The sequence below is a fragment of the Cebus imitator genome, unplaced genomic scaffold, assembly GCF_001604975.1.
Source record: "Cebus imitator isolate Cc_AM_T3 unplaced genomic scaffold, Cebus_imitator-1.0 Scaffold107, whole genome shotgun sequence".
In the NCBI taxonomy this organism is placed as follows: Eukaryota; Metazoa; Chordata; class Mammalia; order Primates; family Cebidae; genus Cebus; species Cebus imitator.
In genome coordinates this window covers 6,573,056-6,598,458 of record NW_016107422.1, presented here as the reverse complement: position 1 = coordinate 6,598,458, position 25,403 = coordinate 6,573,056, and the positions used below count along the sequence as shown (strand labels likewise).

Below are 25,403 nucleotides of genomic sequence, written 5' to 3'. Positions count from 1 at the left end.
TACAACTGAACATGCACACACGCTCTGTTTAAAAAACGTGGAGGAACTCACAGTTTCTTGGGAGGGCAGGGTTCTGTTTGTTTAATGGAAATGGAAGAATGGTCTCTGAGGATACTCCCTGTCTGAGGTCTGGTGCACAGGAGACACTAAATTTTCAGAGCAGGGACAGCATAGGGTGAAAACCTCTCCTTTAATTATCGGATGAAGTGGCGCACAAGCTCCCTGTTGGGCAAGCCTATCAAAGCTACCTCCCTCCTACATTCATAACAAGCCCCTAACAGTCTTCCCATTTTAATTCCTTTCACAAACATATATAGCCCATATATGACAAAATGATCCTCGTAAAGCAATAAACCTGGGTTTCTGACTTCCAAGAATAAGGTTATTTTAAAGACAAATTGTACACTGGCCAGAAGGTATGTAAAGCATTTGCAGTGGTAAAAAGCTAAAAACCTCAGACTTTGGGCCATTGGGCTTGGAGACAGAACCATCAGAAAACCATTCAAATGAGAACGTCTGGTGAGACTGCAGGGCGTCCCAGCAGCTGCATGACCAGGGTGACCCCAATGCCCTGGCTCACCCCAGTGCTGGGAGGAATTCCTGGTTTGGAAAGTCCCAGTTGAAAATGTTTCTCCAAAAGAGAGGTAGCCTTGCCTTTGCTGAGCTATTTTACACGCCTGCATTTCCTGTGCGCAATTTGCCTTTAAACAGTCCCTCAAATACTGTGGGATATAAAAAATTCTAAATACAGCTACAGTAAAAATAGAGTTAAATCTAAAAAGCATTAAAGGAAAGGATCTATCTTCACAAAGTCTGATCAAAGTAGTGACTTCCTGGGGAATCATTACTAAGGGGAACCAGCTCCTGATGCCCTTGGCTTACCATGACAACTCCCCCAGACTGTTCCGCCGTGCACATGCTCATGATCGGGGCCATGCCGATGGTGGTTCCTTGGAAATAAACCCCACTAGGAAATAAAAGAGAGGACTTTCTTTAATCAAATTAGAATGGGGGCATTCTCTCATATTTAAAAATTTTGTTGGACATTCCTACAATAAAATATGCAAAAATAAGAATAGCAACATGAGGATATATTCACATGTGATTTTATCTTTTTTTTCCTGAAAATTTTATTTCTGCAGTTATATCCTGGTTCCATCATGTTTTTGGAGTTTTGTTTTCAAGACTCAAACAACAACTAGTTATTACACTGTACTTATGAGTTGTATCCTGCCTATTTCCTAATGGCTGTCGGAAGCTGCTCCATCTAAACAGTGTTTGCTGAGGGAAAGGCTGAAAATAGTCACCGAGAACCACTGTTAACTAAAAGAAATGCATTAGATGGTTTACTAGATTTTCACTGTAGCTTAACTGCTTTCCTGGGTAACTTACTACAATTCTGCCAGAAACCCAAACTCCTACAAAACGTCCTGCTAAGATAGCTTGCAAAATTGAAACTGGCAGGAAAATGATCAATCCTGGAGCTAGTGTAGAACAGGTGAGCACCCACAAAGCCTTGGCACCAAGGGAGGAGCCTTCTGCAAGGGGACTTCATGGCTTCAATGCAGTCGTCCTGTCTGGAATCTTAACCTAATCATGGATCTAATGACACGAAGGACTTGTTGAACACAGATGCTGTTAATTCCAACCTCAAGCATGAAAAACAAAACACTGTGTTTGTTGAATTTCCTTTAAAGGAGTCAAATGACTTACCAATGCTATCTTGGCCATGTATGTATACAGATACGTTGTTTGAAAAGTTAGATATTTTAGCTACGGTCAATTGAACAGAAGGTGATAAGTGTATAAAAAACCTTCTCCCTCCCTCCCTCCCTCCCTCTCCCCCTCCTTCCCTCCCCCCCTTCTTCCCTCCCTTCTTCCTTCCCTCTCTTTCTCTCTCTCCTTCTCCCTCCCTCCTTCCCTCCCTCTCTCCTTCCCTCTCTATCCACCTATCCCACTAATATTTACAGTAGTAGAAATTTCAGTCCTTATTTACATCTATATAGACTATATGAACAGATACAATTATACATGTATATAAATAATAAGGTTATATAAGATGATAATTTATTTCCAGATGTTCAAGTTGGACAGACTCCATTTGGGAAAAATATCAAAACACTATGACTCAAAATATATAAAATATACTTTTAGTAGTTCAGGACTAATCAATGCATAAAATGTGAAGCAAACACAAACACTCAAAGGCGGGGGTAGGGGACCCTGTGAAAATGGCCAAAGTAAATCATTAAGGACTGCCAGCAGCCTCAGTTCAGATGTAGGCATTTTCTAAAGTGACAATGGGATAGGACTGGTACTTTTTAACTTTCCACAAATGTTCAATAGCTACACTGGGTTTCTCAAAGGAAAGAGTCGCTGTCCCAGAAGCTTTCATTTCTGTGATATGTCACATGACAACAAAAGAAAGTCGCACAAAGTGTTTAAAGATTTAAATAAAAATTTGTTGCTTCTAGAAACATCTACTTCATATTAATTTAGACTGATATAAGATTGTTCCTTTTTTGGGCCAGGTGCGGTGGTTCACACCTGTAACCCAACACTTTGGGAGGCAGAGGACGGCAAATCATGGGGTCAGGAGTTCAAGACCAGCCTGGCCAACATGGTGAAACCCCATCTCTACTAAACATACAAAAAATTAGCTGGGCATGGTGACAGGTGCCTATCTCAGCTACTTGGGAGGCTGAGGCAGGAGAATCGCTTGAACCTGGGAGACAGAGGTTGCAGTGAGCCAAGATCTCACCATTGCACTCCAGCCTGGGTGACAGTGTGAGACTCTGTCTCAAAAAAAAAGAAAAAAAAATTCTTCCTTTTTTAAAAAGTATGAAGAAGGTATCTGTAACATCCCACCAATTTTTGTGTTATAATAGAACTATGCTTTCCCTTAGTTTATCATCTTCAAGTTCATCACGTGACATTTTCCTCTTTATTCTTGTCTCTCTTAGCAGCGTGGAGACTGCTGAGAGCTGGGAGATTTCCAGTGTTGGCCACCATTGTGTTCAGTCCGTAACAGGTACTCGATGCATATTGATTTAAAGAGGGAACACAAGGTTAATGTGCTATACTATTGGTGTCCTCTGATCTAGAAAACCAAAGAGTAACAGCCAAAAGAGGAGGAGGAGTGAAGTCTTTTTTCCCTCCAGGAATCTGACAATATTCACTTAAAGTATTGTCCTGAGGTCTTGTCAACACACATTTTCCACTAACAATGATGAGCCTTTAGAAACAGGCTACTCAGGACAAATTTACATCATGGCTAAAGTCAGAAAAATTGGTATAGAGGAAAATGTCCAGGTTCTGGAAGAAGGAAATGAGAATTCTGTAGAGGGACAGGTTTCCCAGCGTGTTCAGAGGGACACTTTCCTTTATTTTTATTTTTTGAGATGGAGTCTCACTCTGTCACCCGGCTGGAGTGCAATGGCACAATCTTGGCTCACTGCAACCTCCGACTCCCTGGTTCAAGCGATTTTCCTGCCTCAGCCTCCCAAGTAGCTGGGATTACAGGCACAAGCCACCATACCCAGCTTATTTTTATATTTTTAGTAGAGATGGGGTTTCAACATGTTGGCCAGGATGGTCTCGATCTCCTGACCTCGTGATCTGCCCGCCTCGGTCTCTCAAAGTGCTGGGATTACAGGCATGAGCCAACGCGCCCAGCCCCAGAGGGACACTTTCCTAACAGACCTTCAGTTCCAGGTGAGGGTGACATCTCCCCACTGGTGTGAGCTGAGAAGCCCCCTTGTACATGGCAGTGTGCTCTGCAGAAAGGTGGCAGCTCTGGGGCTGTGCACGTGAAACTAAGGGCTTTGTCGATGGGACTCTTTTTAAGCAGAAGGAGATGGAACTCCCTACCTGATAAGCTGTGCGTTGTCATGGGATTTGCGAGGTAGAAGCTTCATCTTCCTCCAGTCCAGAAACTCATGGAGGCTGCTGAATGGGTCCTGACTTATGGAGCATTTGTCGACGTCATTCCATACTTCCATGCCGACCAACACGACCCGAATGTTCAGTGGTCTGTAAAACTGGGCGAAACAGGCAGAACTGGCATTGGAGTTGGGATCACATTAATGAAAACTCAAAATGAAAATTAGAACAGATTTGCGTTGGTTGAGGTTCACTGACGCAGGTGAGAAAAATATCCCTGTGCTCTTTGGTTTCTGTGGCGTTGGAATTTAAGAAATATTTGCAGTGCCTAATGCAAAGTGATGTGTTAACTAGGTTCTCGAAGGCTGACCAATTAGATGCTAAAGTTATTAGCTTTTGCACTGTCTACCCCCATTTGTATGGAAGCTCACATTTCAAATGATTCATCAGTGATTTAAAATGTACATACAGATGTATATTACAGCTAAAGACGGCTAGTTAATATCCACTGCGAGTGAGACAATAAGTGAATTAGGATCTTTCAGACACTTCTGCCAAGGACAATATCTTGTTCACTTTGAGCAAAACATTCTGCCTATGAGTTACTGAAAATGAATCTCTATTAATTTTTCAGCAAAATCTCAGCCTTGGCCAACACTATCATATTCTGTCGCCTATAATCAACCTAGAGGGAAGTAATTAAATGAAGAAGTCAGTATCTTTCAGAATAATAAAGGCATACACAGGGCCCTTCTTCAGGAACATTAATGACTACCCTTCTCCTCCCCATAGCCAGAAGTTAACTCACCAACACTGTGATGGAAATATGTTAAGTGAAGATCCTCTTTTATGGGCTTGTGAAACAAAGCATCAGGCAAACCACTGAAAGCAAGAATTCTCACCCTCCTGTGGCCCCCAACACCTTTGGGCATTTCTGACTTCAGCTTACAGCCCATACCTGACTACACCTACAGGCAGGTAGTCCTGGGTCAGAGGCTACTCTTCTGGGGCTACGGGATGGCTTTGTCTCATAGGAGCTCAGAGGGCCCGGATGAGTGGTCAGCATAGAGGTATGACCTGCCCATTGTCCTCATACGCATCACGTAAACAAAAAGATGGCTTTGTGTTCATGGTTGACGGGGCGAGGACATGGTATCACCTGGTTGGCTGTCAAATCTTTCAATGCCCCTGGTATATGAGACAGCAGACAGGGAGAAAGCCCTCATCTTCTGAAACCCCAGATAGCCAAGGAGAAAAGGGTGGCTAGTGATAACAGCCAAAGCCAAGCACCAGATGAGAGCAGGCCCTATTCTCAGTTGCTAGAAGCATCTGGCCAATGAGTAACAAAACTTACAGAAGTTCTGTATTTGCTAGTTAAGCACCATTCTAACACGGTGAACTAAAGTACAAAATGCTCCTCAAAGCTGAACATCTGATCCTAGATTCTAACCCACATAAGGCGAGCTCATCTTTTCCCTTGCTGGTCCCCACAGTCATCTGGTGAGCACTGGGATAGCAGAAGACATGACTGGGTACAAGCTGCATCACAGAATATACACTGATTGCATTTGTCCAACTTGGTTTCAAACAGATCACAATTACAGACATGACATTAATGAGTTAATGAGACAGTTACAACACAGCCCAACAGTTTGTTTTCAATCAGGAATTGCACGGCCCACACTATCTGCTTGCACACTCCCAGCCCAGGCTTCCCTGGCAAAAATAAGTTCCTGGCCCGCTCAGGAACTCTGAATGTACGTGTTTGGCTGCTGTCCATCGAGGGATTACATTTTGAGCTCTATTGTAGGCAAAGGTAACGGTGATCAGAAAGCAGCAATGGAGGTGATCCAATGCTGATGCTTACACCGGCTTGCTAGGAGGTGTCCTTGGGGTCAGACACCTTGCGTGGGCTCAGGGTTGTCTTCTGGGAAGGGGACACTAGGTTTGCCTCCCAGGAGCACTATATGGAGGTTTGCAAAGGCTAATTGTCATCATTTCTCAGTGCTAGGTTTGCTGTTTCCTAATCAAGGGGCTTTTCACGCTAATGATGGGTTTTACATTTCTACCCACTAGGCCTCTCAGCCACATCCTTAGAACTGATTTCTCACTTAGTAATAATACAACAGACAACCTCCCCTCTCCAAAATTGGTGCCATTGTTGGACTGTCATATATTCTAAACTCACATCAAGTCATCATACACGATGCCTTTACTGCCTGCTCTGAAAGTTCTTTCCAGGGCTGCTGACGGGTTCCTTTTGATTCTTCCTAATAACAGCCAGCATTGCTAATGTTTAGTGAGCATCACTGTATCCCAGGCACGATGCCATGGTGGTTTCTGTGCTGTGGCTTAATCCTGAAAACAACTCTGTGAGTTAAGAATTATTATTATTTCCATTTTATAGCCAAAGGCACGCAGGCTTGGCGAAGCCAGGTGACTTAAGATTTCGACTGCATGGCTGCGGTGGGAACACAGGCCAGCTAACCCTGACACTCATGTTTGAAACCACCAGGTCACACTGCCCTCTTCTGTGAGTGCTAAGACTCCCTTCCATGATGGCCCACTGTGACCCCAGGCCTGGAGAGAAGCTCATGGGCCTCTGCCGTACAAATGGAGCTTGGCAGCTGCCTGCCTGACTTACAAAGCCCAGGACACATGTGGGCACAGTCAGAGACCCAACTGAAGCAATTCACCTGTTTACAAAACAGCAACAAATATTTGCTTGCCTCTTGCTGTGGGCTGGGTCTGGCAGTGGCAGAGAAAGCAAAGATTAGAATGTCCTTGTCCTTGCCACCCAAATGCTCAGAGGTCACCAGGGACTTAAGGCATGGCATACTAATCTATTAGTTCAGTTAACTCCAATACAGTGAACTGCCAAGCAGTGGTGCCCATAGAAGTCCTGGGATGCTGCACTGGAGGCTTTTGGGAAGGAGCAGTGAGGTGGAATCCCCTGGGGTCCAATGAGGGAGCTTGCATCCTTCAGGCAACTGGTTTGGGACAGGAGGGGAAGAAATCTGTCACATGAGTGAAAATATTCTAAGAAATTAAATACACAGAGGCTGGGTCTGGTAGCTCATGCCTGTAATCCCAGCACTTTGGGAGGCTCAGGTGGGCTGATCACTTGAGGTCAGATCCTTGAGGCCAGCCTCAAATGTGGTGAAACCACATCTCTACTAAAAATACAAAAATTAGCCAGGCATGGTGGTAGGCACCTGTAATTCTAGCTATTCCGGAGGCTGAAGCAGGAGAATTGCTTGAACCTGGGAGGTGGAGGTTGCAGTAAGCTGAGATCACACCACTGTGCTCCACCCTTGGGGATACAGTGAGACTCTGTCTCAAAAAAGAAAAAAGAAGAAGAAGAAAGAAAAGAAATTAAACACATAGGAGATGAGTCCTTTCAGAAGCAGGTGACTGAATTTGCAGCTGACACTAACTTCCTAATGAATAAGGAGAACCAATCAGAGGTGAGAGTGAAAGATGCAAACCCCACAATAGCTCCATCGGCAGGTGCACTCCCCAGGCTCCTGCAGCAATGTAATGAGGACCGTGGGAAAACCCAGCGTCTGGCCTAGAAGCATGAGTGCCAGACAAGCCTTCTGTGTTTCACTTACGGGGGATTTCCTGAACATTCCAAAACTTCACCTTCATCACTAAACCACTCCTCTGTCTTCTAGGCTGAGATGTCCTCCCTTTCCACGCAGCCAGCAGTTGTTAATTTAGAATAGTCCAGGACAGCCAAGACTTCAGCAAATGAGGGAACTGCCACTGGCACAGTCATTGTTTTCTGGGCTGAGACATGTCCACTGACAGAGTTGAAAAACTGAAATTTAGAGAATTGCATAACAGAGCTGGGAGTCGTCTGTTAATAGACTTGGAAGCAGCAAGTCTCCCAGGGAGCCTGGGTATCTCCTCCAAGGCCTTTGGAGTCTGCTGGGCATGGACAGGGATGCCAGGGCCAGAGGTAGCCGTGTGCTCAGCAAATCGGCTCTCTCCCTGCCAGAAACACAAGAACAGCCAGACTGGCAAACTCCATGGCGTCCGTTAGGACTTTGCCAAGACACGGTGTTCTTTAATTACCAGTGCAAGTTATTAACAAACCCCCAATTGCTCATTTTTGGTTTTACAAACTGAAGCAAGATATAACCTGGAATAAATGGGAAGAAATATAAACACAGAGGACCCAAACACATCCCTTTTTAAAATGGGGCTTCAGGAATTTCCAGTTTGGGTTTAATAGAGTTCATCATTTCCTTTTGCTTCCGAGGTCTAAGAAGAACGCGTGCTTTCTCCCTGTCAGACAGTCTGAGGACAGCCTGAAGCCTTCCGGGCAACGGTTCAACTCGCTCACCTTGGAGTGGCACCTGTGCTCCCAGCTCAGGCTCCTAAGCCTTCCGCCCTCTAGGCCAGTGTGTCTCAGTCCCACCTCGGCCCCCCAGTCAATCAAATCAGAATCCCTGGCCCGAGGTATGGGAATCAACATTTCAAAAAGTAAACATATAAACAAATAACCAAACTCCCCGCAGGGCTTCTAATGCCCAGCCGAGACCGAGGCCCAGTTCTAACAGCTGTGCTGTCTTTGATGTCTCCTCTAAGACACACCCTTCATCCCCTGCCAGCACTCGCCTTTCACCAGGATTCTCCTGCACCTGGACTTTGGGATGAAGTTGAATCTGCAAAGAGTAACTACTGAAAACACATCAACAGGCAGGGGTTGCCAGGGAGTTTGACCTGCTTCAACGGTGGACAAGGGCAATATCATCCCAGGATATCAATAGCCATATGGGTTTTTCAGACTTCCAGAAATTTCCATCCAGCCATAGCCTCTCTCTGTGTGGCAAGCCCAGATCTCTGACTGCTCAGCATGCCCTTCAGAACTCCTCTTCCTGCTCCGGCTTTGCTTGGGTCTGAAGTATCCTCTACCTGCCTCTCCACTCCAGTGAAACTGGCAGTCATGGGATCTCCCACTTGCCCTTAGCCTCTGCTTGGTCATCATGAGGTCCTGGGACTCACAGTAGAGTCCAGGTAGAGTAGAGTCAAGACCAAGAGCCCCTGCTGGGGGTCAGTGAGACTGTGTCTCATCTCTCGTCCTGCAAATGACTAACCTCTGCCCATCTCAGCTTCTTCTGCTTTAAAAATAGAAACAGGCTGGGTGCAGTGTCTCACGCCTGTAATCCCAGCACTTTGGGAGGCTCAGGTGGGTAGATCATGAGATCAGGAGTTCAAGACCAGCCTGGCCAAGATGGTGAAACCCCATCTCTACTAAAAATACAAAAATTAGCTGGGTGTTGTGGTAGGTGCCAGTAATTCCAGCTACTCAGGAGGCTGAGGCAGAGAGTTGCTTGAACTCGGGAGGCAGAGGTTGCAGTGAGCCAAGATCCCACCACTGTACTCCAGCCTGGGTGACAGAGTGAGACTCCAATAAAAAAAAAAAAAAAGGAACAATAGCACATACCTGAGAGCAAAAAAAAAAAAAAAAAAAAGGAACAATAGCACATACCTGAGAGCATATGCAAAGCACTCAGAGCCCGGCACACAGTAACTGCTAAAAAAAAACTAAGGAATCGAGAAACACATCCCTTCAAGCATCTAAATCCTTGTCCTTCTCACATCCCCACTTCCCCTGCCCTGGGTCAGGCCTTGATCATTTCTATGCAATAGGCTCCTCCCAGCCCTATTTGTCTTTGGTTATTCCACCCTCCACAGTAACTGCAGGAATATCTTTCTACAATCCTGAGCTTCTCTCCCCTGCTTAAAAACATTCACCTAGCTCTCCATCCACTGCAGAGTAACACCAAGATGGCTTTGTAGAGCAGCCAGAGCCTTGAGTGCTCTGAATCTTTGCAGCTTCATCTCCTCCTGCCCTAGCTGTGTGTGCATGCATTTGCATACAATATGAGCATGTGTGTACATAAACATACATCATGCATGCAGGTCACACACATGAACACACATAGGAACGCACATGCATGTGCATGCACATGAATCACATACATGTCCACACCACACATACTCCTTCTGCTCTGCTCGTGGTGAAACTGAACTTACCTTTTAGGATCCTCTCCCTGCAAAGACTCTCTGACCCCCAGAAGAAGAAAATGATTCTCTTCTGCATCCCCATAGACCTCCATTCACAGCATGGGCCTACTTCCTAATGCCTTGGACCATGCTGTGTGGGTTGCATGTGTGCTTCCCTACACAGCCTTGACTTTCTCAGGTGGAGGGACCACATCTGATTCATTCTGAATTCTTGATGCAGAGTGCATAAGGCCTTGCAATATAGAGCTGAATTTCTGGAAGGGCCTTGCCTTCATTCTTTGAAAAACTTAGAAAGCACCATTCACATCTAATCAGATTACTTGGAAACAAGGGTATCGTGACGCATCCTCACAAACCCTTGTGTGTAAAATCTGCTGTTTCAGAGGACCATGGCTGTGAAAGTCTCAGCCATGGCCAGATTCCTTCTCACGCTGTCCCTGCAGACAAGAGACTCAATATTGCCAAGAGGTTGTGGTTGCTTTAGGACAGCAGTCGCCATCTACATTGGACATGAGAATTGCTGGAGACCTTCTGAAAATTCTGAGGTCTAACCTCCTCCCTTCCGTACCCCCCTTGAAGGCAGCAATGTTTCTGGAAGCCTCCCCTCAGCTCCAATGTACAGGGCATATGAGAAGCCTATTTTAGGCTGAGAGTTGTCAGCATCCAACAGACAACATCCTCTCCAGCAGGATGCGATGAGGAAGGACAGGTGGTTTAGACAGGGAGCACTGCCATTTTCTTTGCCAGCCCACAGTATGAGCAGCAGTTAGTCAACAAGTGCCCCAGGAGGAGGACCCAGTTTCCAGAGGCTTCTCCAGAGAGGAAATAGTCTTGTGAAAGGTGAGTTTCTGACCTGCTTGTTCCTGGTGAGGGATTTCCCAATAACTGATGGAGCTGAAAGTCAACTTTTGTGTCTCAGGACGGTGGATCCTGTTCTTTATAAATGCAAGCCCACCCTCAGGGTTACATTGGTACAGGGCTGCAATGGTGGAGGCAGATTGAATGGGTCTGTGGGATCTATCACTGGAAGACCTGGGAGAGGCCTAGCTCAGGAGCAATCCAAAGGATCAGATGGACTCTGCAGGGACTCTGGGGCTAACTGGGTGTCCGAAATACCCTCAGATTGGTGTTCCTCCCGGCCAGAAGAGAGCCTGGAGGAAGACATGTCCCCAAGGCCACCAGAGTCCAGACAGCTGTGGTTTGGCATCTCCTGCAGCTGCCCCAGGACCCAGCAATTACATATCCAGAAGACAGGAAACTGAATTCCAACCAAAGGCCCAGAGGCAGAACCTCTTCTCCTTGCTAAGTCAGATGAGGTCCCTCAACCTCATTTCCAAACATTTACATTATGGGAATGATTTAACTACTGAAAAAGAACTTACCTTGTCAACGTGATTAGCAATCTCTATTAATCGCTGTTTAACTTTTTCCAGGTCTTTTCCTTGCCTCTGAAACTGAACAATTTTAAATGTCAGCATTAATACCAGCAAGAATATCAATCATGTCTCATCTTCCCGGCTCCTGGAAATGTGAAGTCTTGGGATTTTGTAAACCACTGGGGACCTGCCACAGTTTATGGTGAAATGAGCTTGCATCCTGCTGAATAACTTTCCCGGTTGGAGACTCCCTGAAACTCCCTGAAATTTGCCTAAGCCAAGTGCTCACAAGACAGCAACTTCTGCGATTTTCCAGCCTCATAAATGATGGAGGCAGTGACATGTTTTGGCAAAGAGGAAACAGACAACTAGAAGTCAGTCCAAAGCCATTTTTCATATCAACAACTTGATTTTAACTTCCTGAGAAATTATCTTTATATCTGTTTTTAAAAATTAAAAAGTAAACATAATAGAAGCCCACGGCAACTTGTCAAACAATACAGAGGAGAATGGAAAAAAAAAAAAAAAAAAAAAAGTCAACGAATTCCCCATTCTCCTCTCTAATCTGACATTCCAGAGAGGGAATAGTTTTCTGAAACATAGTCAAGCCTGTTTCATTCATATGTGTTGAATGAGTCTATGAGAAAATATCACCCAATTCATATATATCAATGAGGTAGTGCATAAATACAGAGAAGACAGTCTTTAGAAAAACTAATTCAAAATTAATTAAAAAACAAATATTGTATCAAGTCATAGCTCAGAAGGGAGGATTTTTCTGTTGTGTCTCTATAGCTTTCATTCATTCATTCATTCATTCATTTTGATTAATGACATGTGGGATGTTTTCTAAACGTCCCATTTTAAGAACTAAACTTTTCCCCAAGATGTTTTATAACACAATCTAAAGCCTTCTGTCATTCCCCCAGTTAATTCTTGTTTGGAGAGCTTAGCTACAGAGAAATTCTGTTCCTGTTTTTTTTTTTCCCCTTGTGGGCTTTGCCATTACTTTATATATCAGATAAAATTTTAATATTGTATGCTTTTTAAAATCAGAAAACCACTGTTTCCATTGCTTTTAAGAGCACATAGGAAATGCAGTTCATTAAAGCAAGTAATAACTTGCAAAACAGGTTCTGTTTTCTTTTTTGTCTAACCAACTGTACTGAGCAATATCAAAAAGCTCTTACCTCTCGGTTGTCTGCCACGATCACCAGCTCCACATACTTGGTTGTCTTGAGGGTTTCCCTTTTACTCTGCCAAGAGTAAACATGCACTTAATCTCTCTTAATGCCTCTCCGGGGCTTCCAGAACACTGTCGAAGTCTCTCAATCCAAACACTTGAGGTTGAGAATTTATCCCCACCATCCCCACCAGGCCCCCACACCTCCACTCTATCTAGAAGTTTATCCCAACTCCAACCATCTCTTTGTAAAACCTTCTCAACATGAGTGGCCGGCATCCATTTTCACTTGGAAAACCCTTACAAAGGAGTTTAACCTTTCTGCTGAACCACAGATTACTGGAGCAGAAAAAAGATTATTAAACAAAACGAGCACATAAACAAACAAAACCAAAGCACTCTCTAGAACAGGAGCCAGTCAAAGGTGGTTCATTTCAGACCACATGTAGCACACTTGAAGGTCATTAGAGAAGACGATGGAGTTCAGTGCACCCTGGCCGTTCCCTTTGTCTTCATGGTCCAAGCGTACCTGTTTTGTGACTTGAGAAAAGTGGAGAATATGTTTTGAACAGGAACTGCATAGTCATTTTGAAAATGATCATATAAAAGTCTAGCTAGAAGCCATGGAAGACTGAGGTAGCTGGAGACAAGGGAACTGTCAGACCAATGAACAGAGAAGTGAGGAAGGTATGAGGAGAACGAAAAGGAGCAAAAAGAAAGAGAACAGGAAGAAACAGAGCTAAGAAAAAGTAAGACTCTAATGCGCCCCTGGAGAACAGGGATTCCGTAAGAGGGAGACAGTTGAGGGAATGTGGAAAGTGGATATGGAGGTGGATGAAAGGAGTTGATTCAGGCAGCAGAAGTAGGAACCCTGTCCCCACAAAGGCGGCTCCTGAAGCAGGTCACATTTTAATCAAACTTCTTCCAAAAGCATTCGCACTCTTCTGTGAATTACTGGGAGAATTCCAAACGCAGTTTTAAGAGAAATAAAGCAATTCGTGGAGGGTGGTCCCAAAAAGCAAACATTAAAAACAAAAAACAAAGCCTTCTGTTTCTGCCATAAAATGCAGTTGGAGGAAGTGGGGGTTGAGTCGGTCTTTGGTCTTGGTGACTGATATTGCTGGTTTATGAGTTAACTGCACACACTGCTTCAACTTTAAAACCTGCATGTTATAATCAGTCTTTCAGACAAAAGAAAAAAAAAAAAAAAAATCACGAAAGTATGCTTTGAATCAGGTTTCCAGTCACATAATCCTGAGGGAAACATCTTTTATAAAACAAACCCCCATCAGTCCGGGATCTTCCAAACAGATTTTTACAAGAAAAATGTTTGTATTATAACAGTGTTCCTTCTTGCTGCCCAGCTGTGCTGATTCATGAATTTAGGTGTCCCTAAAGAAATCTGGAAACCTTATGGAAAAGGAAAAAGAAAGCACCAGGAAAGGAACAATTTCTCATATTTTTACCATGTAACAACAAGAAACTGTCATGCTTTGTAACTGTATGTTGGAGGCATGCTTTATGGTGATAACTATGTGCTACTTACAAAAGAAAAAACATTCGCCCCCATGGTGCCCAGGGTTGCACACAAAATGAGACACCTTCTGAAAGTGTGAGGATCTTGCTCTTTTTCCTCACTGAGGTGTGAAAGAGGCAGAACTCTCTCTGCTGTCCACAATTCCCTGATTAACCATTAACAAATTCGGCTAATTATGCGGAAGAAAATATAGGTCTAGAAATGAAAGATGAATCTCTCATTGAAAACGTCATTGAAAGGAATCTGGTTGTTCAGACGTTTACACTTTGCAGTCTGCAGAGTGAAATAAACGCGATGGGATATTTCCAACTGGCTTAGGATCTTCATTTAGAAAATACACAATTCCAGATAATAAAAACAAACACATGAACACAATTTTCCTGTCTCTGCAATTTTCAGACGAGTCTACATTTTCTCATGGATTCAGAGAATTGCAAGCTCAGAGAGAAGCTTAGCCACATAATAAGCAGCACTGCGGGAGTGGCTGTCACAGCGCAGAGGTTTATTTTATTAGCTACACACACACACACACACACACACACACACACACAGAGAGAGAGAGAGAGAGAGAGAGAGAGAGAGAGGCTTACATTATCCCCATGTAACTTCCACCTATCTGGCTGCCTAGTTTTAAAAAAATCACATTTTTAAATTTGTAATATGGAGAGAAACTGGTTGCTTAAGATATGGAACCAACCCAAATGCCCATCAATGACAGACTGGATAAAGAAAATGTAGTATATATACACCATGGAATACTATGCAGCCATAAAAAAGAATGAGATCATGTCCTTTGCGGGGACACAGATGAAGCTGGAGACCATTATCCTTAGCAAACTAACACAGAAGCAGAGAGCCAAGTGGGAGTTGAACAGTAAGAACACATGGACACAGGGAGGGGAATAATACACACCAGGGCCTGTTGAGGGCTGGAGGGTGAGGGGAGGGAATTTACAGGCTAGGTTATTAGGTGCAGCAAACCACCATGGCACATGTATACCTATGTAACAAACCTGCACATTCTGCATATGTATCCATTTTTTTTTTAGAAGAAATTAAAATAATAATTCAAAAAAATTTAAAAAGAAACTGTTTGCTCAATGGAATTTTCATTTTGGGGGGTTATAAACAAAAGCTTTTCCTCAAACTGGAAGATAAGCCTCTGAGACTGGCCCAACAGTCTCCGTTCCCAGGTGGAGGCAGAGGCATTCTTTGAATCTTGCTCAAGAGAGAAACAGTTCCTGGGTATCTCAAAGTCATCACAGCCAAGTTCCCCAGGAGAGACGTCCCCCAGGCAGCCTGCAGGGAGGACTCTGGTAATGGGAACTTGACTCAAGTGAGAAAAGCAAGTTGAAATTAGGGCTACAATAAATCCTCACGGCAACTCTTTAATTCTTTTTCACATGGGTCCGACCATTTGTATAACATTTATTCACGGTCGCTATCTACCAGGGATGCAGTTTCTGCTAGGCACTGCGCTGGGCGCTGTGGATACAGCGTGGAGAGGAAACCCATATTCCCGAAACCCAGTGTCCTCCGGAAACTCATATTCTGGTGGGGGCTGGGCGAAGGTGAGCCCATGCAGAATGAACAAAAGTAAGAGAGCGTCTATGCAAAGTACAACCAAGGAAACAAACAGTGTTCTGTAGGAAGGATGAAGCTGGGCAGTGGTAGCTGCAGCGATGGTCTAAGGTAGCTGAGGCCTGAAGGATGAGAAGCAGGCATGTGTGGGACAATTGCGGGAACAGTGTTTCAGGTAGATGGAATGGCAACAGCAGATGTCCTGAGGCTGGGCAGAGCTTGTGGGTGTTTGGGAACAGGCCGTATGGCTGGAGCCTGGCGAATGTGGGAAAACAGTGGATGGGAGGAGGTGGAAGATGGGGATGGGACAGAGGGGCCATGGGAAGGAGGGTGAGTGATAGTCTAATAATCTAAGAGTAGGGGGGCCTTGAATGTGAGACTTAAAAAATATTGCAGCTGGACGCGGTGGCTCATGTCTATAATCCCAACACTTTGGGAGGCAGAGGCGGGTGAATCACTTGAGGTCAGGAGTTTGAGACCAGCCTCGTCAACATGGTGAAACCCTGTCTCTACTAAAAATACAAAAATTAGCCGGGTTAGGTAGTGCACAACATATATATAGCTCTGGCTACTGGAAGGAGAATGGATTCTGAGGGCATGATATTGGAAGCTGAGAATGTAGCAAGGAGGCTGTGCAGTCATCCAGTGAGAGGTGGCAGTCGTGATGGACATGGGCAGCCACAGGCAAGCCAACTATGCCATCATCCAAAGCTAGAAAACAACAATCACAATGAGACCAGGGCCAATGTTTCCATCGGCGGCAAGATCAGCAAATGAAATGAATCAAAAGTTTGTTTTCTTTTCCTCTAGGTGAGAAAAAAATCGGTATTAGCTCAAGCCAGGCCCATGCCTTGACTCTAAGGTCACTTTTTGAGTATTTGTAAGTCGAGCCGCGATTTCAGTTAGGAAAGGTTGTCTCCACCATCCTCATCCGTGACTGGCCTGGGGACAACACACTGATCATATTCACACGGGATACAGGCTCTGACACCTGGCTGACGTGTAGGCGGGCAGAAGCAAACAAATGGGATAATCTGCTATGAGAATAGGCTGAATCTGGCAAACCGAATTTTAGTGGGGCCAAGTGTGAAGTATTGAGGTTAAGCCTAAAAAAATGAATGATACCACTGAGATTTATTATTTATTTATCCAGAGCTTTAGTGGATTTGAGACTTACTAGGAATTCACACCTGCAAAACTGGAGCCTCCCCTCACACAAATAGATATTCAAAGCTCAGGGCCAAGGAAGTGGTGCTGCCCTATTCCCCACCACCAAGCTTTTCTATTTTTTTTTTTTTGAGATGGATTTTCACTCTTGTCACCCAGGCTGGAGTGCAATGGTGCGATCTCGGCTCACCACAGCCTCTGCCTCCCGGGTTCAAGTGACTCTCCTGCCTCAGCCTCCCGAGTAGCTGAAATTACAGGCACCTGCCACCATGCCCAGCTAATTTTTGTATATTTAGTAGAGACAGGGTTTCACCATGTTGGCCAGGTTGTTCTTGAACTCCTGACCTCAGGTGATCTGCCCACCTCGGCCTCCCAAAGTGCTGGGATTACAGGTGTGATCCATGCACCAGGCCCACACAGCCAAGCTTTAAGAACAACTAAGGTATAGTAAGAGAACATGGTAGTCTCTAGAGGAGACATGGAAGCAAGGATGGTTGTCAGAGAAGAATGAAGTGTGCCTGTTATAATTAATGAGTTTTCAAACTCTTCTGGCCAGTTCCTGACACTCAACTCTTGTTAGACTCTACATATAATATGAGTTACATATTACTTTCTACAAATACCCCATCACTACTGTGGCTTGTATTACACAAATACGATAGGCTGTCTAGAAACACAAAAGCAATAGCACCAGTCATTTCATAGCGGCCACATGTGAGAAAGCACAACAGCGCCTCCTCACGCTCCATCCTGTCTGTACACAGCGGCCCAAGCAAATGTTTCTTTTCAGATAAGGCAGCAACTTTTCTATTTGACTCATAATTATCCATACTAACGGAGGGGAACAATGGCACAGATAATCCCTAAAGAAAGGGCAATTCAAAAATAATTTACATTTGCCTTTGGGATGTCTTATGTGATTTTCTCCGGTAGATTTACCGTTTAGGCTGATGTTAAAGTTGGTTTGCATTCTTGAATGAGTAGCCGATGGAGAGGGAAGGAGTCCTCCGTGGGGGAGCTGAAGAGTTAGGAGGCTTCAGGCTGGACTAAAAGATCCACAGAGAGAAAGAGCTGACGGTGACACTCCCTGTTTCTCTGTGCCCTTGGAGGGGCAACTTGGGTTCTCACTAAAATCTAATGTAGAGCCTTGTAAAAATGACAAACAATAGCTCAGGTTTATATCACAGCCAGTGTGTACCCTGAGCACAGATTTATTCCCAATGCTCTGTGAAGAAAAACGCAAACATCTGCAGGAAAATCAAAAGCCTGTAAACCAGTCTTCGCAATAGTTAACATCTAGCGGGGACAGAAAAATGCAGGGGAAAAGCAAATGCAGTCGCTGCATTGCATAAACAACATGAGTTAGCAGCATTTCCATTGATTTTTCTTTTTTAAAGAGTGAAATAAAGGCAGGGTAAGTGGGGCAGGAAATGTCCCTTTCATATTTACCATAGGTGCTAACCAAAACAATCTCCCATAGAATTCCAATTTGCAAGGATTCCACATATTTGAAATTACTTTTCTCACCATTTTCATTATATACATGTATTTTAAGTCAAAGATGTTTTCCCTTCCATAAAAACAATCACAGCTCTTTCTAGAGAGAAATATTGAGAACCAAGTTGATGGCATCGATGCCTTCCCTTTTCAATTTAAAGGATCATTTGCACTAAAATATGCATTATTAACAAAGCACAGTTATTTCCATTCTCCCCATTTCTCCACAAGTCCAAATGACTGGATATTACAGTCATGCTTCTAGAGAGCTGTAAGCTAAAAGAATTAAAATATGGCTGGCAAGTACAGACCCAGTTCATACTCCTAAATGAAACCACAAACATATTTGAGTGTCATTTAAACTATCAAGTTATAAATCTCATAATGTAGGCAGCATGCATTCAACAAGGTACTCAGAACAACGAGTGTGGAAAACAAAACGCAACTGTTCTACTTGTTTATGACCGGGAGAGCTACAGCTTCATCACATCTTCTCCGAGGTTTGGAATCAAAGGCAAAAGTTTTGAAGAGTAATATAAACATGCTGCGGGACCACAGAGACTGGTCTTTAAATCCATCACTAAGACAGGTGGCCAGGAGAGGCACAGGCTGAATAGTCTCCCGAGCTTGTGGTGGGGAGGTTGAGGAGGATAATTTTCAAGCTCTGTTCCTTGGGATTAGGACAGAGTCTTCTGCCACCAAGCAGCAATGTCAAGGTGAGCCACAGTACCAGATGGAAGAGTTCCTTCCCATCTTGCGATGGGGCAGGAAATGAAAAAGAGGTTGTGAGCATCTGCCATAGAAACTCTTAGAAACACATTAGCAAACAGAAGATGTGAGGGTCACACAAGTAGAATGCCTGGACTGAAAGAATGAATGTAAAATTAGAGTTAAAAGTCCTGAACTGGTTCAGAGAAGAGCACTTTTAGGGGAACAGACACGTATTCACAGGTATGAAGGGAATTCTAGGAATGAGAAGGCATTATTTGGGATAACCTCTACTGTTCCCCAGTAGAAACATGATTTAGAATGAACCAAAAATAATATTCATTAAATGTTGAGTGCTAAGCAGCGGTCTACCAAAATTAAGTCAGGAGACAACAATGTTAGGAGGAACCCAGAAAAGACATTCCCGGACAGCCAAATATAAGCACAGGAGGAACAGGAAATCCAGAAATGAAAAATCAGGAAGTTGTTGATGATTTCCTATCTGTTTCTGCTCATTTAAATTCAGGGCATCCAGCCAAGTGTTGGGAACGATTGCCTTTAATCCTTGTTAAACGAGCTCTGCTGTGGCCTCTGTTGCCCGCATCATGCCAGACAGAAAAGGGGCAGGCCGCCCTTTGGGGTGGAGGTTTCATGGGGTTACACAAGCGTAGACTCCCTCAGGCAACCACTCTTTACATTGCTGCTGCAAAAAGGAAGACTTTTTATGAGCAGATCTGGGAGCTGGTGGCCAGACAACACAGGCTGCTTGGAAGGTCCCAGGGGGGAGCTAGGACAAACATTTGCAGCTTGGACTGTATAGGCAAGCAAGACTCCTGAGCCACACCACGTGGGGGAAGGCCTAATTCACCTCTGCACAATTGTGTGGGCAAACAGTGAGAATTTTCTGAAAATTATAATGAGAACCCAAACTTGCTAATGAAGAAGTCTCTAGGTGGTCTTTTGCCTCCAGCAGAAGGAGAGCTGCTAGAGAGTGGGTCAGGGTGCCATGCTGTCTTGCTTGCCATGGTGGGGCCAACCCTGGGCTTAGGACCACAGGAGGATCTCTTAGGAGATTCCATGAATGATGATTTTGTCATTCTCTGACCCCAACGATGTGACTTTACCCAGCATGTTTTAATGAGTCTGAGGCTGGCATGTGCAACACGGTGATGGAGATTTGGGGTTATGGCTGTGCTTCACCATATAATGTCTACCACTCCCAGATAAACTAGGCACTTCCATCCCCCAGACACCACATCATCTAGGTGGCAACATTTCTCCAGATGTCCCAGTGTTGGACATCCATAACTTGAGCTCCTAGCTTCCCAGAAACACAAAGCTGTGTATCCTTCTTACCCTTCTTGCCCATGTCTGAGAGGGCGGTAGGAACACGTTATGTACAGTAAGGCTTGATGTGTTGTGATGCAATCCACACGAACCCCAGACACTTTCCAGGTTCTCCGCTGGGAAGAGTTTGTATCTGTTGGTTGCATTTTTCATTGGTTCTAAGACATAGGTTTCATTTTCAAACATAATAAGTCCCCTGTTGAAAAAGAAACAAGAAAAAACATGGAATTTTTAAGGACAGCTTGTTTATGGCTAATGCACAGTTCTTAACAAGAGAGAGAATGAAAAGAGAAATACCAATTTATTTATATTCTCAGAGTTTAATGGGAAAGGATGTCTCAGTGCCATATGTTTTCACAAATTCATTTTGCAAATCTTTTGGAAAGTTAGCCTTGGAATTTTCTTTTGTTTGAAATATTTTATGGTAAAGAATACAGTGCATTTTGCTTTTGCATGTTTTTATCTTTTTTTTAATGTTGCAGAAATATATTGCCTGGAAGAAGAAGGAGGAAAAAGATGTTTCAACTGTTTAGAAGATAACTGTATCTGAATTACCAGACATATTTCAGAAGGGAAATGTTTAATTTTTTAAAAAATTTCAAGGCCAGGCGTGGTGGCTCATGCCTGTACTCCCAGCACTTTGGGAGGCCGAGGCAGGTGGATCACGAGGTCAGGAGTTTGAGACCAGCCTGGCCAACATAGTGAAACCCCATTTCTACTAAAAATACAAAAAAAAAAAAATTAGCTGGGTGTGGTGGCAGACACCTGTAATGCCAGCTACTTGGGAGGCTGAGGCAGGAGAATTGCTTGAGTCCAGGAGGCGGAGATTGCAGTGAGCCACAATGGCGCCATTGCACTCCAGCCTGGGAGAGAGTGCAAGACTCAAATAAATAAATAAAATAAAATAAAATTTCGAGAGCCTCAGGGGTACAGCAGATTCTCGTTACACGGATAAACTGTGCAATGGTGAAGTCTAGTGCACCCATCACCCGCGTAGTATACACTGCTCCCCAGAGATAGTCTTTGATTCCTCCCCCAACTCTTGCCCTCCCCCTTCTGCATCTCCAATGTCCATTATATTACTGTGGATGCCTTTGTATACCCATAGCTTACTTTCCACTTAGAAGCGAGAAAATGCCGTTTTTGGTTTTCAATTCCTGAGTTACTTCACTTAGAATAATGGCCCTAGTTCCAACCAAGTTGCTGCAAAGCCATTAGGAAATCTTTTTATAAAAGGACAATTTCTACCTCAATTATTTATCCTTATCAGCCCTATTCCCTAAATAGTTGATGGAATTATAAGAATGAGTATAAATTTATATTTTTTGTATTTACTTAATGTGTGGGAGATGTGTGAACAAAGGAACCCACTTAAGTACACAACACATCAGCACTGTTCCGTTGACGCTGAGGTCTGGGCTCTGGATCCCGTGTTCAGCTCTTTCTGGAATCCAGGAACACCACAGGGATAAGTGCCAGCCCAATGCTGCGAGGGCAGCCTCTGGAGTCTGGCAGTGCTGGGTTTGAGTTCAGGTCTGTTACTTACTAGTTACATGAACTTAACTAAGTTTCTTAGTCTCTATGAGCCCTGGCTTCTTCACCTATAAAATGGGGATAATGGTACCTACTTGTTAGTCAAAACTCTTAGCCCACGGGAAGCCCCAAGTCAGTGCTTGAGGGGTGGTAGCTCTCTTTACTACTAATAAGGGCAGATCCATGAACGAGGCATCTGTTAGCATGTTAATCAAAAGACTGACAATTTCAGGCAAGTCCTAAATTTTGTCAACCCATCTGCTCATAGGAACACTGTTGACTCATGGCTCCCTGATATAAAAGATAACATTAATAAAATAAATACATTTCTGGGAATGACAATAACTAAGAAAGAACCTTTTGAACCAACCTTTAGGTTTGGGAATAAAAGCATAGATTCTTTTTAAAAATGGACACATTTGCTGAAGACTCTAACCTGCAGAGACAGAAGGTGACATTTAGCTATGGACCATGACACATGTCTGACCTTCTGGAGCTCACAGCTAAGGTCACGCCCCACTCCCTGGAATGAGCAATGCTAGCCTTAGACTGCCAGGTTCCTTCAAATGAGGGGGCCTTGGCTTGCAGGTTGGTTTCATTTCTCTCTTTGCTAAGGTGGGGCAGTGAAGTGCTTTAATTTGAAAGGTGCTCCCTGCTGCTGAGAGAAAGGTTTTCTTTGGAGAAATGACAATTTGGGTAACAGCAAACTGGCAGCTCTGAATTCCCATGTGTCTAGTACCTTATGTTATTTAGCAAGGTGACCATGATCTCTCCACTTTAGAAACACACAAAATCTTCAAATAAAATTCATCTCACTGGAAAGGGACCCTTCTAATCCAGTGACTACTAACCTTTCGTGAGATATGAACTTCCTTAGACCCTCCCTAGAACAAGTCACATACACACCTGTAGGGGCTAAGGGAAAAATTTTCCCCTTTGCCCTCTGAAGTTTCACTAAACGTCAACTGACAAAAGGCAGAAATATTATAGGAGAAAAGACAGACAATTTTATTTAACATGTATGGCACAGGTGACTTACAGAAGAATGATTACTCAGTGGGGATACAGATGGTTATATACACCTCTTCCTAGGAGAAAGGGAGATAGAGATGCATGGATAATTTTAGGGGATGAGCAAATGATTTTTAGGGGAATTAATTGGGCTTGAAGAACATACAATGGCCTGGGACCAAGTCCTTTGGGCCCGCAGAGCAGACTACGGTTTATGACAAAAGTCTGTCTGGATGTGTCGACAGGCTTCACTCCTTCTTCCTGTGACGTTAGTTAATGAAAACTCACAGAGGGACTGAGGTGAATGATTTCTTTTTTGGATGGTCTATAGTTTAGGCAGATAAGGGAACTTCAGAGAACAACTTCATCCTGTGCTTTGGGAGAGACAGATGGGGTAAAGGTGGGTGCCAGGGGCCAGAGAGACCTTGAGGGTTTTTCTTTAGCTCAGCATGGAGGGAGCCCCAACATACACAACCACAACATTTTGCTAATTAATACAGACTAATCAATTCCTTATTATTTAACTGGCTTACTCTACCAATCCTGTTTTATAAGTTGTTGTGGGCAATGGGAGAAACAGATATACCACACTCAGGATGCTTGTATCCTAATTGATAAGGCAGCATCAAGGTACCCATGACAATTGGAAATCGTGTGAGAGCTAAGATACACATTCGAACGGTAACAGCTAATGCTTCAGAGAAGGCAGAGTCCAATGCAGTTGGGACTAACTAAAACATTTTTTAATATTTTCAAATCCCAAATTTGTAAAAGTTGTTAGGTAGTCACAAAAATGTTCTCATGTCTCTTTTAAGTCATCCAAAGGCCAAGCTGATGAAAAGTCATGATACGAACTATCGTCTCCTTGATGCTTGTGTCCATGTGTATCACCAAATAGATCATTCAGGGATTACTTTGATGATCAACTCTGTGGGGTGGCTTGTGTTTTCTCTTTCTCTGAAATGTTCTTTATGAAATAAAATGTAGATTTCTAACTTTGGAATATGTAGAAGAGGGTTTTTGCTTATTAAGGTTGGTTTTTAAAAGCCTAAATTAAGGATGTGAACTTTAAAAAATAGGCAAGGGGAGGCGGGGGACGGTGGCTCATGCCTGCAATCCCAGCACTTTGGGAGGCTGAGGTGGGTGGATCACCTGAGGTCAGGAGTTCGAGACCAGCCTGGCCAACATGATGAAACCCCATCTCTACTAAAAATACAAAAAGTAGCCTGGAGTGATGGTGCGCACATGCAGTCCCAGCTACTCAGGAAGCTGAGGTGGGAGAATTGCTTGAACCTGGGAGGCGGAGGGTCCAGTGAGCCAAGATTATGCCACTGCACTCCAGCCTGGGTGACAGGGTAAGAGAGATTCCCTGGGTGACAGGGTGAGAGAGACTCCCTGTTAAAAAGAAAAAAAAATGTCAGGGGAAAATGGAAATGAACACCATCGATTTTGCCCTAAAAAGAAAATGGCAGTAACATTTCATTTTGTATTACAACATTTTCAATTTTACATTGGATCTAAATAAGCTGAACTTTTACTGTAAAATAAGTCACCATGTTCTAACCACGAGAAGTGAATTACTGAAAAAGTTTTTCTACTTAGTGGAAAAATTCTAGCAATTGTTACTTAGATGTAAAACTATTCTCTTATCTTTTTTTATCTTTTAAGTCATCCAAAGGCCAGATGTTGAGAAACCAGGGTGAAGGCCTTCCCTTTTCTGCAAACAATTGGCAGCCTATAATATGCTTAATTAAATAATTGCTTTGGACTGTCTTGGGTATAATTAATCACTTAGCTCTGAAGATTGTTGGAAACAACAGTGGACACAAAATTCAAGCATTCAGGGTTTGCAAGATACAACATTTTGATGTTCTCACAGCCCTATTGGCCCTGAGTTAGATAAGTGAATGTAATTTAAGTTGAATGTCATAGATACTTAGTTGCAAACTTGAAATTGGTTAATCTCAGAGCATGGAATTTAAATCCAGTGGACTTTGCATGTGGGGTTCTTTCTCCCTTGGTAGCCTAGGGGGAAAAGGTGAGAAGAAAGTCTCCAATGTTGGGGAAAGATGAAGACTGTGGACTCCCTCTCTGGAAGGACAGGAGGTCAGCCAGCCATCACCACAGACTCAGGCCAAGTTCTGGGGCAGAGAGAAAGGGGTTCTCAGGGTGGTCAGGGCCACCCCTGTGGCACTCTTCTAGGGTCCAGGTTCTGGGCTGTGCTCCATACGTTGATCCCTCTGCTGACCATGGCTGCAGCTCTCACCATGACCCCACTGTCCAAGGTGCACAGGTGGCAGAGCTGGGGACCCAGTCAGGACCTGTGTGTCCCAGGCTTGGTCCTCTCAACCGCACACTAGCCTGCTTCCCTTTGTGCAGTTTTGAGAGGGATGAGAGTCCGGGAACCAGCAGGAACATGAAAAAAGAGGCTGGGGGTGGTGACTCACACTTGTAATCCAAGCACTTTGGAGGCCAAGGTGGGCGGATCGCCTGAGGTTGGGAGTTCAAGACCAGCCTGACCAACATGGTGAAACCCCATCTT

At 44.0% G+C, this 25,403-nt stretch overlaps 1 protein-coding gene across 1 annotated transcript in view; it reads right to left on the bottom strand.

Annotated features, from left to right (window-relative positions):
* The window catches only part of ADAM12 (ADAM metallopeptidase domain 12), a 368,998-nt gene that overhangs the window by 87,993 nt on the left and 255,602 nt on the right, over nt 1-25,403 (bottom strand). The window contains exons 6-10 of the mRNA XM_017537897.2: nt 20,327-20,513; nt 12,488-12,553; nt 11,304-11,375; nt 3,871-4,040; nt 883-967 (exon numbers count right to left, since the gene is read on the bottom strand). Of these exons, the coding sequence (XP_017393386.1) occupies nt 883-967; nt 3,871-4,040; nt 11,304-11,375; nt 12,488-12,553; nt 20,327-20,513 (580 nt within the window). The remainder of the gene's footprint in view (nt 1-882; nt 968-3,870; nt 4,041-11,303; nt 11,376-12,487; nt 12,554-20,326; nt 20,514-25,403) is intronic.